Genomic DNA, 21,607 nt, shown 5'->3' on the forward strand with positions numbered 1-21,607 from the left:
GATAAACATATGATTGTATTAATAATCTTATCAATCTCGTGTTTACTTGTTTTTTTAGGGTCTTATTAACTTAAAGACGATTCATATTCATCTAATTTAAATTTTAAGCCTTGATGATTTATCATAAATAAAATATATGATAAATAATCATTTTAACTAATTTTTTTAATATACCAATGCTCGGACATGAATCCCTTCTCAAGGGCTCAACCATGCATAATTCCGATGCTCGGCTTCCTAGCTCGGGCTAGGCAAGCTTGGTTATTATGTGCTCGGCCAAATAGATCCAGCTGCATGGGCTCAGCTTCCAAACTAATCTTTATGGGCTTGGATTTTCTTAAAACAATGTGAAGCTTGAGTCTTTAGGAGATAAGGTCTAATCGAGTTTATTAGGGGTAATGAGCTCGCCCTCCAAAACAACCTTAGTCTTGAAACGATATCTTAAACACGGATCCCTCATATATATATAGGCTCGAGTCGGACCAAACTTAATATTTTTTTGGAGCATCATATAGAAAAATGAAAGGCATGTTCCCAAAATCTATTCCAACCTAATTTTTAATTGAATATAAATATTGATTTAGAAATCAATCATAAATTTTTTTTATACGTAGTTACGAAAAAATCAATATTTAAATGTAGACTAAATAAATTCAAATAAAAGTAAAATAATATAAAGGGATCATTCAAAAAATTATTAATTATATTACAACGTTTTCAATTTTTGTACAAGTACTTACTTTTCCCCCCATAAATGTACATATATCTTCTCTTTTTAAGTACAATCATTAATTTGCCCAAATCTTTTCATTCGATTTACTGGGGTCTCCATGGTAGACCCATTTTCCCGAGGTTTTGCATGAAAAATTATTGCATCACATATTCAGATCAATGGCTGCTCAGTCTTCAACTCTGTATTCTTCCTGCATTTTCGTTTCATTTTCTTCAAAAAGATTACATCCCATTTTCAATGTAACCCATCCAAGAAAATTCAATACTTCATATCTGAGAAGAAAAACGTATACCAGAATCTTGGCCCAAGATTCCAACAAAATTTGTACAAGAAATGTGGACGAAGTTCCAATTATTATCCAGCAGCCAAGAGGTTGATATTGTAACAGCGAAGATTTACGCGATAATCGAATGTATATCGGATAGAATTGAAATGCATACTAACATCGGCAACCAGCGCAATAACTGGAATTCACTTTTACTAAATTCTATCAACATGACAACATGATCATCCTCACAGCCACCATCATGGCCGGGCTTGTGGGGGTAGGAGGGGCGGCAAAACCGGCTTTTGTGTTGAAATGTCAACCATCACAGCTCGTTGAAGAGCAGCGAAACGCCACAAGATTGTTCAAGAAATTACGCGAAGAATGGAAACAATGCTGGCTACTCGGTATTCTTTGACTGAATTGGTGGTGGACTATATTGTGGAAAGGATTTTCGCACTGGATAAAGCATATCCTCTGCCTATTATAGATGTCCTAATTTATTCTTTTTGGAAAGAAAACTTGAGCACTTAGTGTGAAATTTTTTTGATTAATGAGAGAGAAGTACCCCCTTGTTACCCAACCATTTGTGCTGCCATAACATAGTACTAAAATTGACAGATTTAGGACCATTGAACCTTTCCTTGTTCCAAGTAAATGAACATTTTACTTGGCTCCAATCCTTACACTTATTTACAAAAGTTGCGAACCCAACCGACGCAAAGAAACAAGAAAAACAAAACCAAATCGAAGCCATATACTGTATATAGCTTATCAGTGAGCAATCCATCCTTCATCGAAGAGCATTCACAAAAGCCATCAACGAGTCAACATCTCTCTTCTCTGTTGGATACTTTACAGGACGTGAATGCTTAGGGAAGAAAAGTATAGCAGGAAAGCTCTCCAACTGCAGTTGTTGTTGCGCGAAAGTCTTCTCCTCTCCATCGGCCCTGAACTTGGCCACCTTAACACCAGAACCTGCCAACTTCTCGGCCAATTCCACGTACGAGCTCTCAATTCCCTGACAAAACTGGCACCAAGGTGCGTAGAGCACAACGAGCCACAGTTCTTTCCTGTTCTCCAGCTTCAACAAGTTCTCAATTCCAGGCCTGCTCAGGTTTATGACACTTGGAGTCGTGAAAAGATCGGCATGGGCGGCACTGCCGTTGATATGAACGGAACCATTTCCAGTGCCATTCAAATTATCCTCCTTGATATTGCCTTTGTGGAGACCGCATTCCTTGGCCTTGGCATCTTCCCACCACCACCTTCCTTCTCTCTCATGCTGACCAGGTAGTACCGGCCTGGTACACGGCTCGCATCCTATTGAGACATAACCTTGAGCATGCAACTCGTTTACCGGAACATTCATGACCCGAAGGAAACTCCAGATGTCGTTTCCCTGAACATTTGCAAGAGGATTCCACTTTACCAAGCTGCCAATCCCACCATCCAAGCCCTCGAAAACAGGGTCAACCTGCACGACCGGGATTTCTGATCGAGTCCCCGGGGACTGATCTTTACGCTGACCAGTTATCCATGCTCGCAACCCTTTGAGAGCCCTTCTTAAAGGTTTAACTTTCCTCACTCGGCAGCACTCCTGGTGGCCATCCTCATAGAAAGAAAAAAGCCCTTTGCTTCTAACCAAGGACTCGACTTCAGTGGCATCAGGGAACATGTACTCTATTCGAATGTTGTAGCGTTTCTCAACCTCGTCAAACAACTTGTATGTTTCTGGGTTCAATCTCCCTGTATCTAAGCTGAAAACCCTGAACGGTCGACCGGTTAAATGCGCGTACTCGATCAAAGCAACGTCCTCCGCACCACTGAAAAATATAGAAATTGGTTGAGTAGCTTTCAAAAAAAATTTCCTGAGAGCAAATCAGTTAGATAGTTGATTGAGCACACTTTGATGAAATCGATTAAACTCATTTTCCACAGGAAATAGAGAACAATATCTGACCAAATCTCGATTCATAATTCCCAGAATATTTAATGCATTTACAGTACCTTCAGCCACAAGCAACAAAAGAAATCACATGTAAAAAACAGGTAATTCAGGTGTTAGGATTGAGGCAAAAACATAGTACAAGTTACTGGACAAATTTAAAATTAACACTACATATGAGGTATATAAACCCCCTAGATCTGGCATAAGATGGTGATCAAGAACATACATTTTAACTAAAGTTGTTGGACAAGGAAAACACAATTTATATAGTATAATTATTTAAAAAAAAAGCTTATTATTAACTTAATCATACTGAAATGTGGTTTTGCAATAATTTCATTCTAATAAATGTTCTATTACTCAATATATAGCAAATCACCATTTAAAGCTTTTTGATCAACAAGGATGTTTAAAAAAAAAACAAATCAAATAAATGCACAATTACAAAAACATATAACTACTTGTACTAATCTTTTTTTACTGACTTAGAAACTGCAGCCACTCTCATTTGGTGCCAATTAGATAAACCCCAGCTAACTTAATAGTTACTACTACTACCAATCTTACATTTACCAATCAACTTTAAAAATTTAAATGACATTTACAAAGTAATTTTGATACCTGAACGCAATTGCGATATCGTTCCCAAAGTTGTCTAGGGCCACGTCCATGATCTCCAGAGGCGAAGCATTTTCAAGCTCCAAAGCCAATTTTTCATAGTCTTTCTTCTCAACTTTCTCACCTATTTGTGCCATATTATACGATCATAAGGCCAAAACCGTCACTCAAAATGCAGCATAGTAAATAATCGCGTACCGGGGACGGACAACTTTACTGCCGAGGGAACAATCGAATCATTCCTCGGCGGTTCGGCGTTCAACGGCTTAACGGTGCGGCGTCTCCGTGAGAATCTCACGGCCGTTGATTGGAGATGCGGCGTTTCCGACGGTTGAAATGAATCGAACAATACATCTGCAGAACAGAATACATTGTGAAAAGATATATATACAATACAAATACAAGTTGAAAAAGGAGTTGGTGCATGCTGTGGTTACCTCTGTGCCGCTCAAATGGAGGGGATAAAGACGAGGTACGAACTGCCGATGAATAAGTGACAGCAAAAGCCATTTTTGTTTTGTTCTCCGCGGTTCTTTGCAATCCACGAAACCCAACTTTTGAAGAAGAAATGTATCCGAGTTTCGATCTCTGGATTCTGGGAAATGTTGGTGAATTTCTGCGAGGGGGGGTGGATATATAAAAGAGAGATGGGGCGGATGAGAGGGAGGAGGCGGCCGGCGAAGGTTCATTGAACCTGGACGGCCGACGTGGCGGGAGATGGACAACGACTGAATCTGCTTAGGTCAGCACTTTCGTCACGTGGCCACTGAGAATCGTGGTCGAGAAGAAGTGGAATTGCTTCCATCATAGTCCAAATTGTGGACGACTCCTGCTAATTGAAATTTCATTATCTTTTTATTCAAAAACAAATCATTATTTGTTTATTGTCTGATTGAAACATAAGCATTAGATAGTAGGCGGATGGCGACCATCGCTTAGCGCTTAATCGTTCGTCTATGCGGTTTTTTTTTTTTAAAAAAAAATATAAATATTACTATAAAATATAATTTTTATATTTTATATTTTTCAGTTTTTATACGAAAATTTTATAAAATTTTAATAATAATAATAATAACGACAACAACAACATAAATATTAATATATATCAAGTCTTTATATATAATATGAGATTTAATTTTTTGCTTGACTTTTTTTTCTGCGCTTCTTCTTTCTTTATGTGTTTGTTTCTCTCTTCACGTCTTTCTTTTAGTTTTTGATTTTTAATTTTTTTAATAAAAAATAGTAACCGCCTAGGCGGATTTCTGTCAGCCTAGGCGGAAGATTAGGCGGGCAACGCCTAGAGGCATAGCCTAGCAAGAAAGCGAGGCGGTGGGCAACCGTAGCTTAGGCGGGTCTAAACGGTGCTTTTAGATCAATGTTTAAGATACGAAGGTGGGTCGTTCTATCTCAACCTACTCACTGCATCCATTATCTAAAATTGATGAGTTGAGTTGTATTATTTCTTAACTTATCAAAAAGAAAAGTCGTTGACCCGATTTGACATGTCTATTCATAATTTATAAACATATGTATTTGGCTCGTAAATGTGAGAGTGTATACATATACTAGTAGCACAAATTGCCGATGCTTATAGTCGTTTTCGATAACACCACACGCATATTGTAAATATCAGAACAACCCAATAAAATTAATGTTTTGTTAATTAATATAATCAAAGTTGCTTTCTCGACTCAAGGAAGGGGCAAGTTCGTTTTCGGGGCAAAGTTTCAAACATGTATAATAAATTAAATAGATGGCGAATATTTGTAGTGGATGTGATTAATTCTGCCTTCTTTGGACATATATTTTAACTCCCTCGCTACCCTTTGTGGAATTTAATAACGAAGGAATATTGGGGCCTTTGGAGTTTGGTGCTCGAGAGATGAGAGTCCATTTAACCTTTGATAATTTGAGTTCAAATTTGATTTGAAATATCAGTCGAAATAAGCATCCAATAGAGAATCCCACTCGGCCTATGGCTATTTTGTTATCTAAACTTCGATCAATTATTTATTTTAAAAAGATAACTTCATGTAGTGTATTTCAAATATATTTGGGAAGTCATTTTTTTTTTCATGTACCAAAATATTCCCTCGATGCATAGCTATCGTAATCAATATCCCCAAGCTCCACTTAATTAGTCGATTCACAAAGCCCGTCAACCCTATTCAAATGTGTTTCTACCGTTTGTATACACACATGCATACGGACAGCATACCAATTTACTTCACCTGATCGAGATAATTACGACGACACAAAATTTTATCAAAAGGTGAGTTATCAATTATCATATATTAATGTAATTTATTTATTAAATCTACATATTAACTTTCTCACGGACAGTTCGTTGTGAGTAACTTAGGTTTTTTTTCCCCCTTTTCATGCAACCTTTTCTACACTCTTTTTTGTTTCATATATCGAAATTCATTTGTTTTTCGCTCCGATTAAGAAAATCTTTGGAAAAACAAAATTTCATACAAATTTTATATTTTATCAATATTTTAATTCATCTAGAAAATTGTTGCATGCTAAAAAGATAGTTATGCGTTTTTCAATAATATTTATTTAATAATGGTATATTAATAAAACTAAGAGTAAATGCAAGTAAAAAGTAGATTATATATTTAAATAATGGACAGAAAAAAAATTATATAATTGAGAAAGTGGTTTAAAAATATCTTATTGGAAGTTGATGTCAACGTACAATTTTTTAAAGAAGGAAAGAGATGGTGAAAAGAATAAACGTTAACAGCAATAACAATAATGATTAGAAGATTTCACTAAATTGATGGAAAATTGGCATGATTTGTAGAAGGAAATGAGACAGGAATGAAACGAGCATTCTTGTATCATTCCTTACATTTATGTTTGGTTTACATTTGAAATGAAAATATTTATTCCCATTAGAATGAATATTCTCATATTCATTGGAATAGTCATTTCATTCATTTTGAATGAAAATCATATCAAACGGTTCATATTTTTATACATAGGCGTAATTAATTATATATCGTTAACGTGAAAATCATGAGACATTAGATCTATCATTGGCATATTATCCATATGCTAGGTTGAAATCTACCGGAATCATTATTCTCACTCCTAATTTTTCTCTATTCATAAAGTACTTCCCTTATTTAGTTTAATAAAAACCTAAAATAATAATCATAAAAATAATAATGATATCAAATTAAATCACTATCATTTATAAATATAAAATTATGACAATTGAAAAAAGATGATAATATTAATAACTAAATAAATAAAACAATAACTTAATAATCACATATAAAAATGTATAATATAATAAAATAATTGTTAAATAATAAATATCATGATATTTTATTAAAAGAAACTTATTTTAATAAATAATAATAATAATTACTAAATTAATATTAATAGTTATATTAGTGTTATTATAAAGATAATTTTATCATGATTGATAGACTATTGATAGTTATAATTGTTTTTAAATAATTATTATAATAAATATTTTTTAATATATAATAAATATTTTTGAGTAATTATTTTGAATTTTTTAGTGAAGAAATAATTTGATAATTAAAAATAATTTTATTTCATTCATATTTTATTTTTTCGGTGTCAATCATCTAAATTGAATAGACTTATCATTCCATTCCATTTCTCTTCTCATTCTAATTCAAAATTGATTTCATTCTAATAACTCTATTTGATTAAGTATATCTTTAGAAATAAATTTAATAATAATAATAATAATAATTTACCTCGAAAATGTATGCAAATAATCACATAATAAATGACGTGGTTTCAGATGATTGGACGATGGCTCTGATGTGGCAGTAGTGTTGACGCTTGACTGATTTGGAAAATAACCACGAAGAACATTTTCCGCCGTTGATATTGTTGGGGGGTTTGGATTAATCGAAGAGCTGTCATTGATCTGTCATAGAAAATTTTGTCAACCGCGCGTGGTTCTAGATGAATGCCTGTAAACGTGGCGATCTCTCATCTCTATGTATATATACACGTGCAATATTCGGAAAAGAGTTCATTTCTAATTCTTTCGGGCGTTTTTGCTTCTTCACTGACGCTTCTGGTAAGTTCAGCTCTCGCCGAGTTCTCTTTTTTTATTTATCGATGAATTACTGTACCTTGATCGAGATTTAAGTTTCTATTTCTGACGCCAGTGGTTTACCATTGTCTCTGTTTTAATTTTATTTTGTTTGATTTAATTTTTCCGATCCTATTCTAGCCTGAAATCTGTCAATCGAAGGGCAAACCTGTTAAGAAAAATGCATTTTTTTTCCTCGCGTAATCACTGGCTTTTATTTTTTTACTGTTAAATTGACGGATTTACAATTATTGTGTGAATGGAATTTGTAGGAGAGTTAATAAAGCTGATTTTGATTTTGATTTTGATTTTGATTTTGATTTTTTTTATTTTTATAAAAAAATATTTTAAATCAATTTGCTTTGTATCGCTCAAATAACGTATGGTATACCTCTCTTGAGTTCTGATGCATACAAGCTTAAAAAGTTTGTCAATTAACTGTTGAATAATTGCCCTTGTTCGACACATCAAGATGGAGACAGTGTGAAGTTTCTATCTTCGTTGTGTTTCTAGGTGCTGCCTGTTTGTTATTTGGACAGTCATTTGCTTTACCAGTGAAAATATAAGGTTAACTTTGTGTTGATTGACTATAGTTGGTGAAAGTTATTAGTAAATCGATTTGTTTCATACGTGGTTCTGGATGCAGATCAATGGCGGAGGCTGCAGCACCAATTGCCCCTAGCCACGAGCTCTTGGAGTGGCCAAAACATGACAAGCGACGATTTTTACATGCTGTGTATAGAGTGGGAGACCTTGATCGCACCATCAAGTATTTTTATACTTAAGAATTATGCTAAGCTTGCTGAGGCTATGAGATAGAGATCTCTTCTTTTGAATATCCATGTTACTTATTCTTACCTACACGTTGCTAGGTTTTACACTGAATGTTTTGGGATGAAGCTGTTGAGGAAAAGAGATGTTCCCGAGGAACAATATTCGAATGCTTTTCTCGGATTTGGGCCTGAAGACTCTCACTTTGTCTTGGAATTGACTTACAGTATGTAAATTCTTTGGTCATCTTATTATGCGGATTTTCATGGTTTTAATTTAGTCTCTGATTACTGATGCACTAAAACTTTATAAAAAATTAGCGTAATGTGAGTATTGCTTTTTAGTTTCAGAATGCTGAGCCACTCACAATGTTCTCTGTCCCTAAACTGCCTTTCTGATACTTCACACCTTTTGCGTCACACATATATGATACTCTACACTTTTCTTCTCAATCCATAACCAAAGCATACTGAATATAGAGTCTGATAGAAGCAGTGAGAGAGATGATCCATGGAGGTCACAATTTGTTGATGTTGACATTGCTGAAGAAAGGCATTATGAAGTAGTAATTTCTATTCTTCCTGTTGCAAATCCATCAATTTTACCGTTTGACATTCTTCATTACGTTACAACAGACCATGGAGTTGACAAATATGACATTGGAACTGGCTTTGGGCATTTTGCCATTGCAAGTGAAGATGTGAGTGTTATTATTATTATTATTTGTTTGGCAATTGAACAGAGTGCTTATATATGGCGAGAATTTGGTTTTTATTTTTATTTATCTTACTTTTCATTTTGTTAGGTTTACAAACTGGTCGAAGATATTAAGGCCAAGGGAGGAACCATCACTCGAGAGCCAGGTCCTGTTAAAGGTGGATCAACAGTTATCGCCTTTGCTAAGGATCCAGATGGGTACATTTTTGAACTTATTCAACGTGGTCCAACTCCAGAACCACTATGCCAAGTCATGCTTCGCGTGGGTGATCTTGATCGTTCTATCAAATTTTATGAGAAGGTGAATTATTCTTTTTAACTGTGTAAGGTTTATTTATTTGTAATCTATTTTTCTTGTTAACAAATCTTTTGGAGGTCGATCCATACTTGCTTCTAGAGTCCTTTGCGCCTGGATATGTTTGAAAGCCTGTTCCCTAAGTTTTTTATTATATAAATAGTAATTATAAGTGTCCATCTGCAGTTTTATATTTTATTTTCATTGTATTAACTTATTATGTTCATATTTCTGTGATAAAATAGCTATCGTCAAGGTGTTTGTGTCCTGAGAAATAATTTGTGCTTTGAACACTTCCATTATGATTTTGCTACCATAAAGTCCGACTGTCCAACCATACACAGACGTTGAATGTTAAATGTTCAAGAGCAAAATTAAATCATATTCCGAAATCCATTTCCACCATCTGTCCAAAGAATATCTCCTGTGCTTGAGCTAAACAAAAAAAAAAATTATGAGAAATTAACTGCTACTGGGAGGTCTTTCTTTTGATTTCAGTGTGTTGAAACTCTATATGCATCTTACATACTTCTAGATTTAATAATTAATAATATGTATGGCTGAATGCAAATGATGTCCTGGAGTAAGGAACTAGCAATAAAGACATTCAAACTGCACATGTTGGAAGCTGATAATTTTCTTTTTTCATGCAGGCTTTGGGGATGAGACTCTTGAAAAGAACTGACAGACCCGAACAAAAGGTTTCAGTGTGGATGAGAACTAGCTCCTTATAAAGCTCCGACACGCACTTAACATACATTTTTTGTTTTGGTAATGTTTTGACAAAAGAACAACTTTGTAATCTGCAGTACTCGATAGCAATGATGGGATATGCTGATGAATATGAGACAATTGTGCTGGAGTTGACTTACAACCATGGTGTTACTGAATATACCAAAGGAAATGCATATGCACAGGTGAGACGAGTTCTCATCATAATTACCTGTTAGCTCATTATCAAGGCAATACCAATAAAACATATTGGTGAGTTCATTTCAGGTAGCAATTAGCACAGATGATGTGTATAAGAGTGCCGAGGTTGTGAACCTTGTAACCCAGGAGCTTGGAGGAAAGATAACTCGACAACCAGGACCAATTCCTGGAATCAACACTAAGATCACTTCTTTCCTAGATCCAGATGGTTGGAAAACTGTAAGTTTGATATTTTGGATATTATTTACTTACATATATAGTTCTTAGTAGCTTACAATACTAATATACTGAGTATCATCTGCCTTGTCTAGCAGCCCCCATTGCAACCTTCTTTTTTAACTACATCTTGACTCAAATATGAGGTTTCGGGGATTTTTTTTGCTGTTTGTAGGTTCTGGTTGACAATGCAGATTTTCTGAATGAACTCGAGAAGCAAGAGTGAGAGGACAAGCCTTAGTGTTTATGGTTTAAGCTCCCAGACCCTTTTGAATAAGTATAAACAACATATAAATTATAATTCCCTTCGCTAGTATTGGGCCCAAGTATGGAATGCTAAACCGCCGTCTCCCGACTTTGTTTATATCTATCTACTAGTTACTTGTATATGCTGTGTTCGTGAGGGATGTAGTATAAATATTTCGGCGTTTCGTTTGTGCGCTATATATCTCGATTATTGGTACGAAAGCAGGGTGAATTAAAGGAACAGAATGAACTTTAGTCAAGTTAAAGTTCTCTGCATGAAATTATTTGGAGGATAATAGTGGGTAATGACTCCCCGCTCGTCTGTTCAAGGAGACGTTTGAGTTTTGAAAAATTTAATAAACTGAAGCAGCCCTCAAGAATCTAGAGTATAAGGGAAATGATCTAAAAACTAAGGGCATGCTTGGCATGCTTGGTACGAAGGAATGAGGTGGGAATGGAATGATCATTCCCATCTCATTCTTTATATCCGTGCTGGTTTGACAACGAAATGAGAATATATATTTTTTAATATAAATTATTAGTATTATTTTTTTATAAAAGTTAATAAAAAAATATTATTTATTAATTATAAAAATATTATTATTATTTTGAAAATAATAAATAATATTATTTATTTATTATAAAATTATAAAATAATATTATAATTGATAAAGTAAAAATAGAAACCAAGTTGTATATATGTCTAGTATTCCTCATCGCGAGAAGCCTAACATCATTTTGTCACTATCTTTACTTTTATGACTACTTGTTATCTCCGCAAAAATGCTGAAAATTGTAACGCACGATTTAGCAATAATTGTCCGGTCATTTATCCAAGTCTTTATCGGCAAATGGATCAACAATGCAGATAATGGACAGCTAGCAATATTAAAGGGTATTGTTCATCATTTTCTCGTGGTAAAGTTGTGCCTCAGTGGGCATCTGAATGTAGCTTTAAAAAGCAGATCTGCAATTTTGATCACCAGAAATCAAAACAAAACAAAAAAAAAAAAAAGCAAGAGGCCAACTTGATAGACCTCGCACATGAAAAATATAAAATATACGTAGGTGTAGGTAAATTATATCACTTATCTCGGGGAGAACAGTTAACTATCGATGCGAAATATGGCGTAAATGGTAAATGTTAGAATAGTATTGGTTATAATTAAACGTTCGAGCACACTAACATGCATATATACTCGTAATTAGATAACCGACGCGGCGACGCCTACAATACTTGTGTTGGGATATAATAATTGTTCATGTCGGGTAGATCGATTGAACCATGACGCTTAGGCTGCTGTGCGGTTTAAAATATTTGAGTTGTATCGTTACAACCAGCTTGAGCTTTTGGTAAAGTGACAAGCGTTCGGTTCTACAATTACTATCAGAGCCAAGGTCATGGGTTCAATTATCATTGATTGAAAGAAGTGCAATTATAGGGGGAAGATTGTTGGAGTGCAATAAAATAATTGTCTCTGTCGGAGTAATCGATCAAACCGTGACGCTTGAGTTTCTGTGTGGTTTAAAAGATTTGAGTTATCATTACCATCATTTATAACTTTTTGTAAAGCGACAAACGCTAGGTCTTACAACTTGACTTTATATCAAAAACTTGTTTTGTTAGAGAATTTTTTTTAAAAAATAAATAACTTTTTTTAAAAAGCATTTGGTTACAAAATCGATTTTAAGAAAACACTTACAAAAATATATTTTTTAGAAGCCATAATTTTTAGTTTTTGGACTTTTGCTTTTAACTATATTTAAAAATAAAAACAAAAATATTTTTCAACATTTATCCAAATACCAAGCTCCTAATTTTTTTTAAATAAAAACATTTTAAAAAATTGAATTTATTTAAGCGTATTTTTCGAAGTTACACTATCAAAATTGGCACTAAATAACAAATTTCAAAATAAACTGTTTAGACCAAATAATTGTGTTTGTTGAGATTAATTTAAACGACGAACCTTACTCAGAAATTATGCTTTAATTATCACTAATACTGAAAATTAGAGATTGATAATTTTATTTTCTGAGATAAGTACTTAGATACAAAAGATGGCCCATATTTTAAATCTGTGGACATTACTTCCAACAAAATAATATTGGACTACTGGGCACTGTTTTAGTTATCATTTAGTCCATTTACTTTCTTTCTTTCTTTCTTGTCCTTTTAAAAAAAACAAAGAGATTCTAAACATACAAAATTATTAAAATTTAATCATTGATGCAGCCCAATATAGTGGCAGTTAGATGGGCAACGGATTGCATTGCGGTAATAGTTCGTCACCAGATATTATTATTATTATTTTAAAAAAGAGGATTATATTATATTCCAAAAAATGTAAAATTTAGTTTGTTAAAGTAAAAGTTTAGTTTGAATAAACTGAAGTTTGTATTTGCTTCCAGACAAGTTCAAGAACTTAATTAAATTAAGAAATTCTTTAGTAACTTCAGAGATGTTTTAAAATTAGTGATAATTAAACATCTGATCATGAGTGCTTTAATTATTTCCTGCTAAATTTAAGAGGTTAAATAAATACATATAATCATCAAATATATGATATAACACGTACAATACTTGCCGCTTAACCGAAGATATGCAAGATGACAATTGTTTGTTCATAACAATCATTATAAACTTAATTAAATCTGAATTTTCTTCGTGGCATAAGAGTATTTACAACAAAAAAAGAACATCGACCGGACATGTACGCAACGCAAGCATACATACAGATACAAGGTCTGGTAACAATATCACATGATATTAAGCATGATATATAGACCTGAAATCAAACTATGTTGCCACTTGGAATCGAAATGAAAGTGTCACCACGACCTTTACCGACCTCATAAGTGCATACTAAAGGCTCGATCCACATTTGAGCAATTAAGTATATATACCCTTCTTTTTGGTTTGTCAATATATATATACAAAGCTCTAATTACATATATACACAAAATTATCAGTGTAAATTTTAACAAAAGCATGCATGCATCACCCTCTTTTCTTATCTGGTCTGCCATGCTTCCTCTACAAAAAAAACACACACACGACTAATTAGTTCTAATTCTACCTACACACACACACATTTCAGATCTCGTGTATCTATAAATAGATATAGTGGTTTCAGTTCATGCATGGCAAATTGAACTGTTATATGAAGCTAGCTTCTTCACACGACATTATATAAATTATATATTATTCTCTTTTAATTTGTTTGTTCTTTCTGAAATGTGACGTCCTTTTTGGAGTGAAACTAGTTCAAGCCAGACAAAACCCTCGTCAGTCGCTTGATGGATTTTAGAGGTAAAATGTTATTCTTCCCATATATATAAATTTTGAAACGTTTATTATTTATGTACGTACTCATATACGTACCTTCGATAAATTAATAATTAATTGATGAGATATATATGTTTGCCTATATATATATATATGTCTGGTTGGTACGTAAGGCGTGTGCGAGACGTTGGTGCGGTTCAATTAGAAAGGCGTGCTCTAGAAAAAAGGTAGTAGAGCTCGTTTATTTGATTGAGCCGTGCCAATATCACGTGTCTGAACCACCACATGGGGATGAAGTATGTAACACTTTCTGTATTAATTATAGATGCATGTGTCGTGTGTGTCTATGTATAACACACACAAGTCAATAGTAGGTACTCATGGTTATTGATTAATGTAGCATTCAAGAAAGCAAAGAGAAATGGTCGAGGCGACCACTTGACTAAAGGTTAAGAGTTCGATTCTCTCCGTCAATATTTTTTTGGATTAACATGTCATACAAAGTTTGTGTAGTACGATTTATTTGGCTAGCGTAGTTTGCAGACTATTGTGTTACATCTGGGTTTGGTTAGTGCGCAGCGAAAGGCAGTTCCCATGTCCTTAAAAAGAACAAAAATAAAATGGAAAGAAAGCAAGGAGAAATGGCAATTATAAATTCATGTTATTATCGACGAAATACGTTGAACTACCAAATATTCTCTTATTCGTCAGATGTCGATTAGAGTTCAACATTTATTAATCAAGAATATAGTTAATTAGATCTAAATTAATAAAATAAACTACTATAAATGATATACATGGTTAATTTGTTGAGCTTATGATCTAAATGAATTTCTCGGATTGGAAGGAAGTAGAAGGCGCGTTTCATTCACCACAAAGACGTGTTTCAGTAGCTTGAAACATAATGGGCCTCTAGCTAATTGGGCCTGATTCTCTTCTTGGGCCTCTAGCTATGAAATATTTAAATTAAAAAAGAAGCTTGCTTAATAGTAAAACTATATATTAAAAAATATAAACGAGAGGGTGGTTCGTTTACTTTTGTTGTATGAGTTAGGTGTGGGGGTTATTACGTCATTTCATTCAGCAATCGTCCATTTATTTGATTTGGATTTGGCTTTGGAAAAAGAAAAGGATGTTTTAACTAATATTAGTATATACTATATAATAAAAATGTTCGTGCCCGAAAATGTCATTGGAATTGGATTAAATTATGGTCAAAAAATGGCTCAATAGGCAATAGCATAGATATATTGCCGTTATAAGTGAGTCAGTGTATCAATTATTTACAATTTTGTGAATCTCGATGCACTTGAAATTGGATTTTAAAAGATCCTACTCATAATAATTAATTAAATAAATTAAAGTGGATAAAGTTGTATGCGTATTATAATAATTGTCGGTAAATGAAACTGCGAGAGAACTCCTTAATTGCGTTTGACACATGCTCGAAGATGTGGGCTTCCAAGTTGGTCCTTTTTATAAATTTTAATTTTTAAATATATAAACTAAACTAATAACTATATATAATTAAGATAATAAACAATTCGTACAATTACAGATTCCCCTCGAATTTTTGGCCTTCTGTTTTTCAATTGAGATTTTTTCTTTTTCCTTTTCTTTTTCGTTTTCTTTTTTGGCATTCAGTTGTTACACTTTAGGTAATGATAGAACATAATCGAATATATTAGTCTAACATATTTACAACTTAAGAATTAATTATATATTCATAGTGAAACAAATATATTGACAATCCAACCTCATACATGCACACGTTTACGGTGAATTATGAATTTACTCCTTTGGAAATCCTTACATTATATTATTCGTAAGACTATGATCGAGGAACTCGCATGCAGATGTGCATGTTTTTATGTGCGAGGATGCGAGTGAGTCACATGCACGCGATGTAGTTTAATTTCCATTCTTACCTTTTAATTAATTCTGAAAAATCTAGTTCTTATTTATTTAAGAAATTTAAAAAACAATACTCATATTATAATTTGACTGCTTGAAATTAAAAAGGAGCATGTATTTGACAAGAGTTTAGAGTGTGCCCCATAGCGCATCTGAAGCTAAAGATATGTAAGGAATGGGCCGAAGGTGATTGCTTTGACAATTTATTATTAGTATCCACCATATATTCCATAACTTTTTTTTTGAAGAAATATATTCCAAAATTAATTAATTGGAGTAGAAAAATATTGATAATTCGTGATATTAACTATGCAATCATCATAGTTTTCATGTTATCTATACATTTTATTAATTTCAAACGAAATAAAATTAACTTTACAACTAAGATAATACTAATTGTAATAATTATAATTTTATCTTGCAGATGGATAAAGAGTCACTTATATATTATTATAATCTTTAATTCTTAATTGTGTAAAAATGTATGTATTTCTAGAGACGATAAATTCATATTTATCTGATATTTCATGTACAAGAGAATGGGCTAGCTCTCTCTTGCTGATACTGGTAAACAAATATAATTATACAAGAGATTTATTTACTTTTAAATTTTTTTAATTAAGAATATTATAAAGCAATATTATTGTGACAGCGAGATGGAAAATGTCGTCTTTTATACACCCCATTATAAAATTAATATCTGTCTCAATTGCACGGATCATAAAATAACTGTGACATAAATTATTTAAAATCTATATAGATTTTTATTTTTTTAAATCCTTTTTTGAGTTATAATTTTAAATAATAGAGGTCGGGACAGCTGTGTGTACAGTTTAATAAATTAATAATGGTGGGGGCAAGAAATACTAGACTGTCGGTGCACACAGTTCATTGCATTTGCTGGCTCCCTTTTTTTATGTAATAATTTTTACAACTCTCATTATTTATAATTAAAGTCAAAATAATGATAAATTTCAACTTTGACAAAAGAAGAAGCATCCCCTCCCGATGTTGATTTAATACACAGATAAATGGATGGCTTCACGACATTGTCTCGATAATAACATATATCAAAGTAGATTTTTTTTTAAATACATATGAGATATTGTGTTGTGGTAAAACATGATTATTGATGAGGTTCATATGAGAGTTCGAATCTGAATAAAAATTTGTGAAGCATATTTATTGTTAGAAAGAAGATACATAAATATGGAAAAACACGTTTTTTATAAAATATTTTTGGTCCATAAACATTCTATGCTATATTTTGAGTTTTTTTTTTCCCCGTATGATGTAGCTAAATACTCAATTCATCCCAATTATAATGTTCAAATTTTTTTTTTGTTTGTCCCAAATATATAGTCATATATCATATTTAATAATATTTTTTAACACTTCTTTACTAATATATTCCTATTAACTAAACTTTGAAAATTGTGCAATCATTTTTTAATACATTAAATATGGATAAAATATGAAATTTATATAAAATTTGCTTCCCAACAAATTTTTCTTAATCTGTGTGAAAAATAAAACATGACAATGTAATCGGACGGGGGGAGTATTAGTTATAAGATCAACAACACTGTTGGGGTACAATAATTATATTTGTTGGGCAGTCGAATCGTGTTACTTGGACGACTGTTGTACGATTTAAAAGATTTGAATTGCATCATTATCATCAGATATAACTTTTGATAAAACGGCAAACATTCGATCCAAAAACACAGATGTCAACATCCATAAAAATGTGAAAGACCCAAATAATATAATAATATTGAAATAAAGAGAGAAACACTTCCGACGTAACATAGACTAACCCGATAATAAATATGTAAGAACAAACTAATTTGTAAATACTTACTCATTTATCAACATTGCATTTGCTATAATGTTTTATAAATACTTTTGCTCCTTTTTAAAGTTTAATAAATATCACAAAGTTAGCCCTTACCGTTAAATTTAACGGCAAGGGCTAGTTACATGAGTTTAAAGATCCAAAATGTTAGATTGAAATATTTAAGAACTAAAACTAGTTTAATAGTGAATTATAAAGATTAGCTTTTCGTTTTGGGAAAAAAATAATTTTGATTTGGTTATGTTAATTTGGATTCAGTCTCTGAGCGACACATGAATAAAAGGATTCAATCTCTATGTTAGAAAAATTTATAGTTTCAACTCTATGCTTCACTTCTTCTTTTCTTTTCTTTCTTTCTTTCTTTCTTTCTTTTTTCTTTTTTAAAGCTCTCTGTACTTAGAAGCATGGAAATTATGGTTCGCATGCTAATTTGAGTTAGTAAGTTTTATAATTAATTGATTAATCGATATTTTAATTTAATGTGAATATGTGATCATACACAAATTTGTAATTTGACTGCTACAAATATTTTTCCTTTTCACTAACCAAAATTGTCCAATATAATTTCGTATTGAAATATATCTAATTTGAGTCACTTGGTACGTAAATGTATCATAATAAATATTTTTTTTAATAAACTTGATTTATATTAAAATAAAAATAATATCACAATTTTAAAAAGTTTAAAATTTATTTTGGTACATGAACTATTGATAAAATGTCAAATTGATATACAAACTATTGAGAATGACTTAATTAGTATATGACCCAACAAAAAAATCGATTTTATTCTTTAGTAAAATTGATTTTAAGTTCAGTTATTTTTAGTAAATTCAATTAAACGTAAGTTTATTTTTCAAAGTAATTTTTATTGATTTTTCAATGTGTAAAAATAAATTTATATTAATTTGAAAATTATACGAAGTAAGTATCTTACTAGTTTTATAATATATTTATATTTTTTAGGATATAATATATTTATATTTTACTCATTAATAAATTATTTAATTGAATATAATATATTTTTAAAATATTAATAAACATATAATAAAATGGTATTTTTTTTTCTATGTATATTAAATAATTATCATTTTTTTGGAAAAAATTGATATAAAATTATATATTAATAAAATCACACTCAATAAATAAATCATATACAAAACTAAACCAATAAATAAAATAAAATTATGTACTTAATCAAATTTTAATTAAGGGTAAACTTAACGATCATGTACCAATTAAATCATTTACAATATTTCATATATCGATTTAATATTTTATCAATAATTTATATATCAAAATAAATATTACTCAATTTTAAACTTTTTGATCTTTTTATTATATATTCGCTAGAATCAAAACATTTTTAATACTTAACAGATTTATCGGGTCCAACTCAAATTAAACCCACCACAAAATAGATCTCGAGACCGACTAAAGTTAAACTGATCATCCTTCCCAAACACGCCATGTTACCATTCCCGATCACGATTTGATTGTTGTCACCTACGAATTTAAATTTTTACTTTTATTTTATTTTTATTATTATTTTACCTACGAATGTTAATTTAAATACTTTGTCTTCGTTTGGTTATCTCTTACAACTTACCCATGGTGGGTAAAAAGAAGTGGCAAATAGAAGGAGCTGGAATAAGGCCAAAGGAATCTGCGTCAAAAATCTAAAAAAAATTCTCTCGAAAGATCAGAAAAGTCCAACGAGTTATTTATTACCAATTTAAGAAAAAAAGAAAAAGAAAAAGAAAAAGAAAAATTCTGCATCACTCTCTCTCTTTCTTCATTATTTATGGAAGCAAGCAAGTGCTGTGATATAAAGCTAAAAGCTTGAAGTCAGTGAGCTTCAGAGTTCAGCAATGGCTTCCATTTCCAAAGCTCTCTTCTTCCTAGCGATCCTTTACGTTTCATCCCTCTCTGCTATTGCTGCAGAAAATGGAGACCCCGGCCTTGTCATGAACTACTACAAGGACTCTTGCCCACAAGCTGAAGATATCATCAAAGAACAAGTCAGGCTACTCTACAAGCGCCACAAGAACACTGCGTTTTCTTGGCTCAGGAACATTTTCCACGACTGTTTCGTAGAGGTGATTTTTGGGTTTTTTTTTTGTTGTGGAGATATTTTAGGCTTAATTGTGGAAGGATTTGTTTTTCATGTGGTGCTGTTCTTTTTTTTAAATGTGTGTTGCAGTCGTGTGATGCGTCTCTGTTGCTGGATTCAACGAGGAGGGTGTTGTCTGAAAAGGAGACGGACAGGAGTTTTGGGATGAGGAATTTCAGGTATCTGGAGAATATTAAGGAGGCTCTGGAGAGGGAATGCCCTGGTGTTGTTTCTTGCGCGGATATTCTTGTCTTGTCCGCTAGAGATGGCATTGCTTCTGTAAGTTGAGCTTTTCATTTTCTTGAAATTTCCATGTCTAGTAAGCTGAAAACTCGAGATAAGTTCATGGAAATTCACTTGTTTTAGAATTGAGTTCCCAATTCACTGCACCGAGTTTCTGACTCAAATTCTTGTCCTTTTTTTGGCATTCTTGCTACAATGGTCGATGTGTTGTTATGTTTCGGTTTAACTTATCGGAAGTTTCAAGATTTTAAGTGCCTCTACTTGTGGATCTATCCAAATTTGGTGTTTTACCATAGACACTGTGATTTGTAAAAAAAAATTAATAATTAATTCTTTGGACAGGTCGGAGGGCCATATATTCCCCTTAAAACTGGAAGAAGAGATGGTAGAAAAAGCCGAGCAGATATTCTTGAGCAGTACTTGCCAGATCACAATGAGAGCATCAGCGTTGTGCTTGAACGTTTTGCTAGTATTGGAATTGATACCTCTGGAGTGGTTGCTTTACTTGGTATAAATCCACAATTTTATCCAGTTTTGAACTCATTTACATTCAAGAATTAATCATCATCTTCATATGTAATTATAATTTTATCTGAGATTCACCCATTTTCAAGAAAAGTGTGATCTTTGAATAAATCCCACCTCAGAGTAAGTAATTGTCATTTTACAGGCTCTCACAGTGTAGGCAGAACCCACTGTGTAAAGCTGGTGCACCGTCTATACCCGGAGGTGGATCCAGCGCTGAACCCTGCTCATGTTGAGCACATGCTCTATAAGTGCCCCGATGCCATCCCGGACCCTAAGGCCGTGCAGTACGTGAGAAACGATCGTGGCACGCCGATGAAACTCGACAACAATTATTACAGAAACATATTGGACAACAAGGGCCTGTTAATTGTGGACCACCAGCTAGTCACAGACAAGAGAACCAAGCCCTTCGTCAAGAAAATGGCCAAGAGTGAAGATTACTTCTTCTCAGAGTTTTCTAGAGCCATCACCATTTTATCTGAGAACAACCCTCTCACAGGCACAAAGGGTGAAATCAGAAAACAATGCAATCTTGCCAATAAGCTCCATTAAAGAGTGAGGAGTGTGGGTGACAAATAAAACGGCATCTCTTCTGTTTGTGGCAAGATGAAGGTTGTGGTGGCCACTGGCCGGTGTTAATATTTGATCTGTTTCTTTCTACTGCAGGTTGTTTTTTTTTTTTTCTGTGTATGGAGTTCATGGGGATAATGGGTGTGTGGAATTGTTGTGAGGATCGATGGTGGTGGATGTGTAGGATTGCTTGCTATGTGATAATTATGGTGCTTATTTCTTTGGTTCTTGTACTTCAACCTTTTATTCAAAGG

General features: G+C 32.7%; 3 protein-coding genes across 3 annotated transcripts; 2 read left to right on the forward strand and 1 right to left on the reverse strand.

Annotated features, from left to right (window-relative positions):
- Positions 1-1,607: 1,607 nt before the first annotated feature.
- On the reverse strand, positions 1,608-4,185 carry LOC140887237 (5'-adenylylsulfate reductase 3, chloroplastic-like). The gene is made up of 4 exons (XM_073294355.1): positions 4,005-4,185; positions 3,766-3,921; positions 3,571-3,691; positions 1,608-2,824 (listed from the first exon to the last, which is right to left on the reverse strand). The coding sequence occupies exons 1-4, from the start codon at positions 4,075-4,077 to the stop codon at positions 1,792-1,794; spliced, it is 1,383 nt and encodes a 460-aa protein (XP_073150456.1). The 5' UTR covers positions 4,078-4,185; the 3' UTR covers positions 1,608-1,791.
- Positions 4,186-7,509: 3,324 nt separating this feature from the next.
- Positions 7,510-11,038, forward strand: LOC140887896 (lactoylglutathione lyase GLX1-like). The gene is made up of 9 exons (XM_073295482.1): positions 7,510-7,645; positions 8,307-8,429; positions 8,533-8,657; positions 9,067-9,131; positions 9,237-9,449; positions 10,097-10,144; positions 10,253-10,360; positions 10,443-10,595; positions 10,768-11,038. The coding sequence occupies exons 2-9, from the start codon at positions 8,311-8,313 to the stop codon at positions 10,816-10,818; spliced, it is 882 nt and encodes a 293-aa protein (XP_073151583.1). The 5' UTR covers positions 7,510-7,645; positions 8,307-8,310; the 3' UTR covers positions 10,819-11,038.
- Positions 11,039-19,691: 8,653 nt separating this feature from the next.
- LOC140886924 (peroxidase 42) lies at positions 19,692-21,573 on the forward strand. The gene is made up of 4 exons (XM_073293845.1): positions 19,692-19,998; positions 20,103-20,291; positions 20,598-20,763; positions 20,926-21,573. Exons 1-4 carry the CDS (start codon positions 19,771-19,773, stop codon positions 21,333-21,335), a joined length of 993 nt encoding a protein of 330 aa, XP_073149946.1. The 5' UTR covers positions 19,692-19,770; the 3' UTR covers positions 21,336-21,573.
- The last annotated feature ends 34 nt before the right edge of the window (positions 21,574-21,607 follow it).

Source organism: Henckelia pumila, chromosome 3, assembly GCF_033568475.1.
Source record: "Henckelia pumila isolate YLH828 chromosome 3, ASM3356847v2, whole genome shotgun sequence".
Lineage (NCBI taxonomy): Eukaryota > Viridiplantae > Streptophyta > Magnoliopsida > Lamiales > Gesneriaceae > Henckelia > Henckelia pumila.

What these genes read in the sequence shown, in the direction of transcription:
- LOC140887237 (XM_073294355.1), bottom strand. Translation starts at nt 4,077, where the DNA reads ATGGCTTTTGCTGTCACTTATTCATCGGCAGTTCGTACCTCGTCTTTA. An exon ending in AGTAAAGTTGTCCGTCCCCG is followed by an intron (nt 3,692 to 3,765) that starts GTACGCGATTAT and finishes TGGCACAAATAG; the next exon opens with GTGAGAAAGTTGAGAAGAAA. An exon ending in GATATCGCAATTGCGTTCAG is followed by an intron (nt 2,825 to 3,570) that starts GTATCAAAATTA and finishes TATATTTTTCAG; the next exon opens with TGGTGCGGAGGACGTTGCTT.
- LOC140887896 (XM_073295482.1), top strand. Translation starts at nt 8,311, where the DNA reads ATGGCGGAGGCTGCAGCACCAATTGCCCCTAGCCACGAGCTCTTGGAG. An exon ending in TTGCCATTGCAAGTGAAGAT is followed by an intron (nt 9,132 to 9,236) that starts GTGAGTGTTATT and finishes TCATTTTGTTAG; the next exon opens with GTTTACAAACTGGTCGAAGA. An exon ending in CTATCAAATTTTATGAGAAG is followed by an intron (nt 9,450 to 10,096) that starts GTGAATTATTCT and finishes TTTTTCATGCAG; the next exon opens with GCTTTGGGGATGAGACTCTT.
- LOC140886924 (XM_073293845.1), top strand. Translation starts at nt 19,771, where the DNA reads ATGGCTTCCATTTCCAAAGCTCTCTTCTTCCTAGCGATCCTTTACGTT. An exon ending in CTAGAGATGGCATTGCTTCT is followed by an intron (nt 20,292 to 20,597) that starts GTAAGTTGAGCT and finishes TTCTTTGGACAG; the next exon opens with GTCGGAGGGCCATATATTCC. An exon ending in TGGAGTGGTTGCTTTACTTG is followed by an intron (nt 20,764 to 20,925) that starts GTATAAATCCAC and finishes GTCATTTTACAG; the next exon opens with GCTCTCACAGTGTAGGCAGA.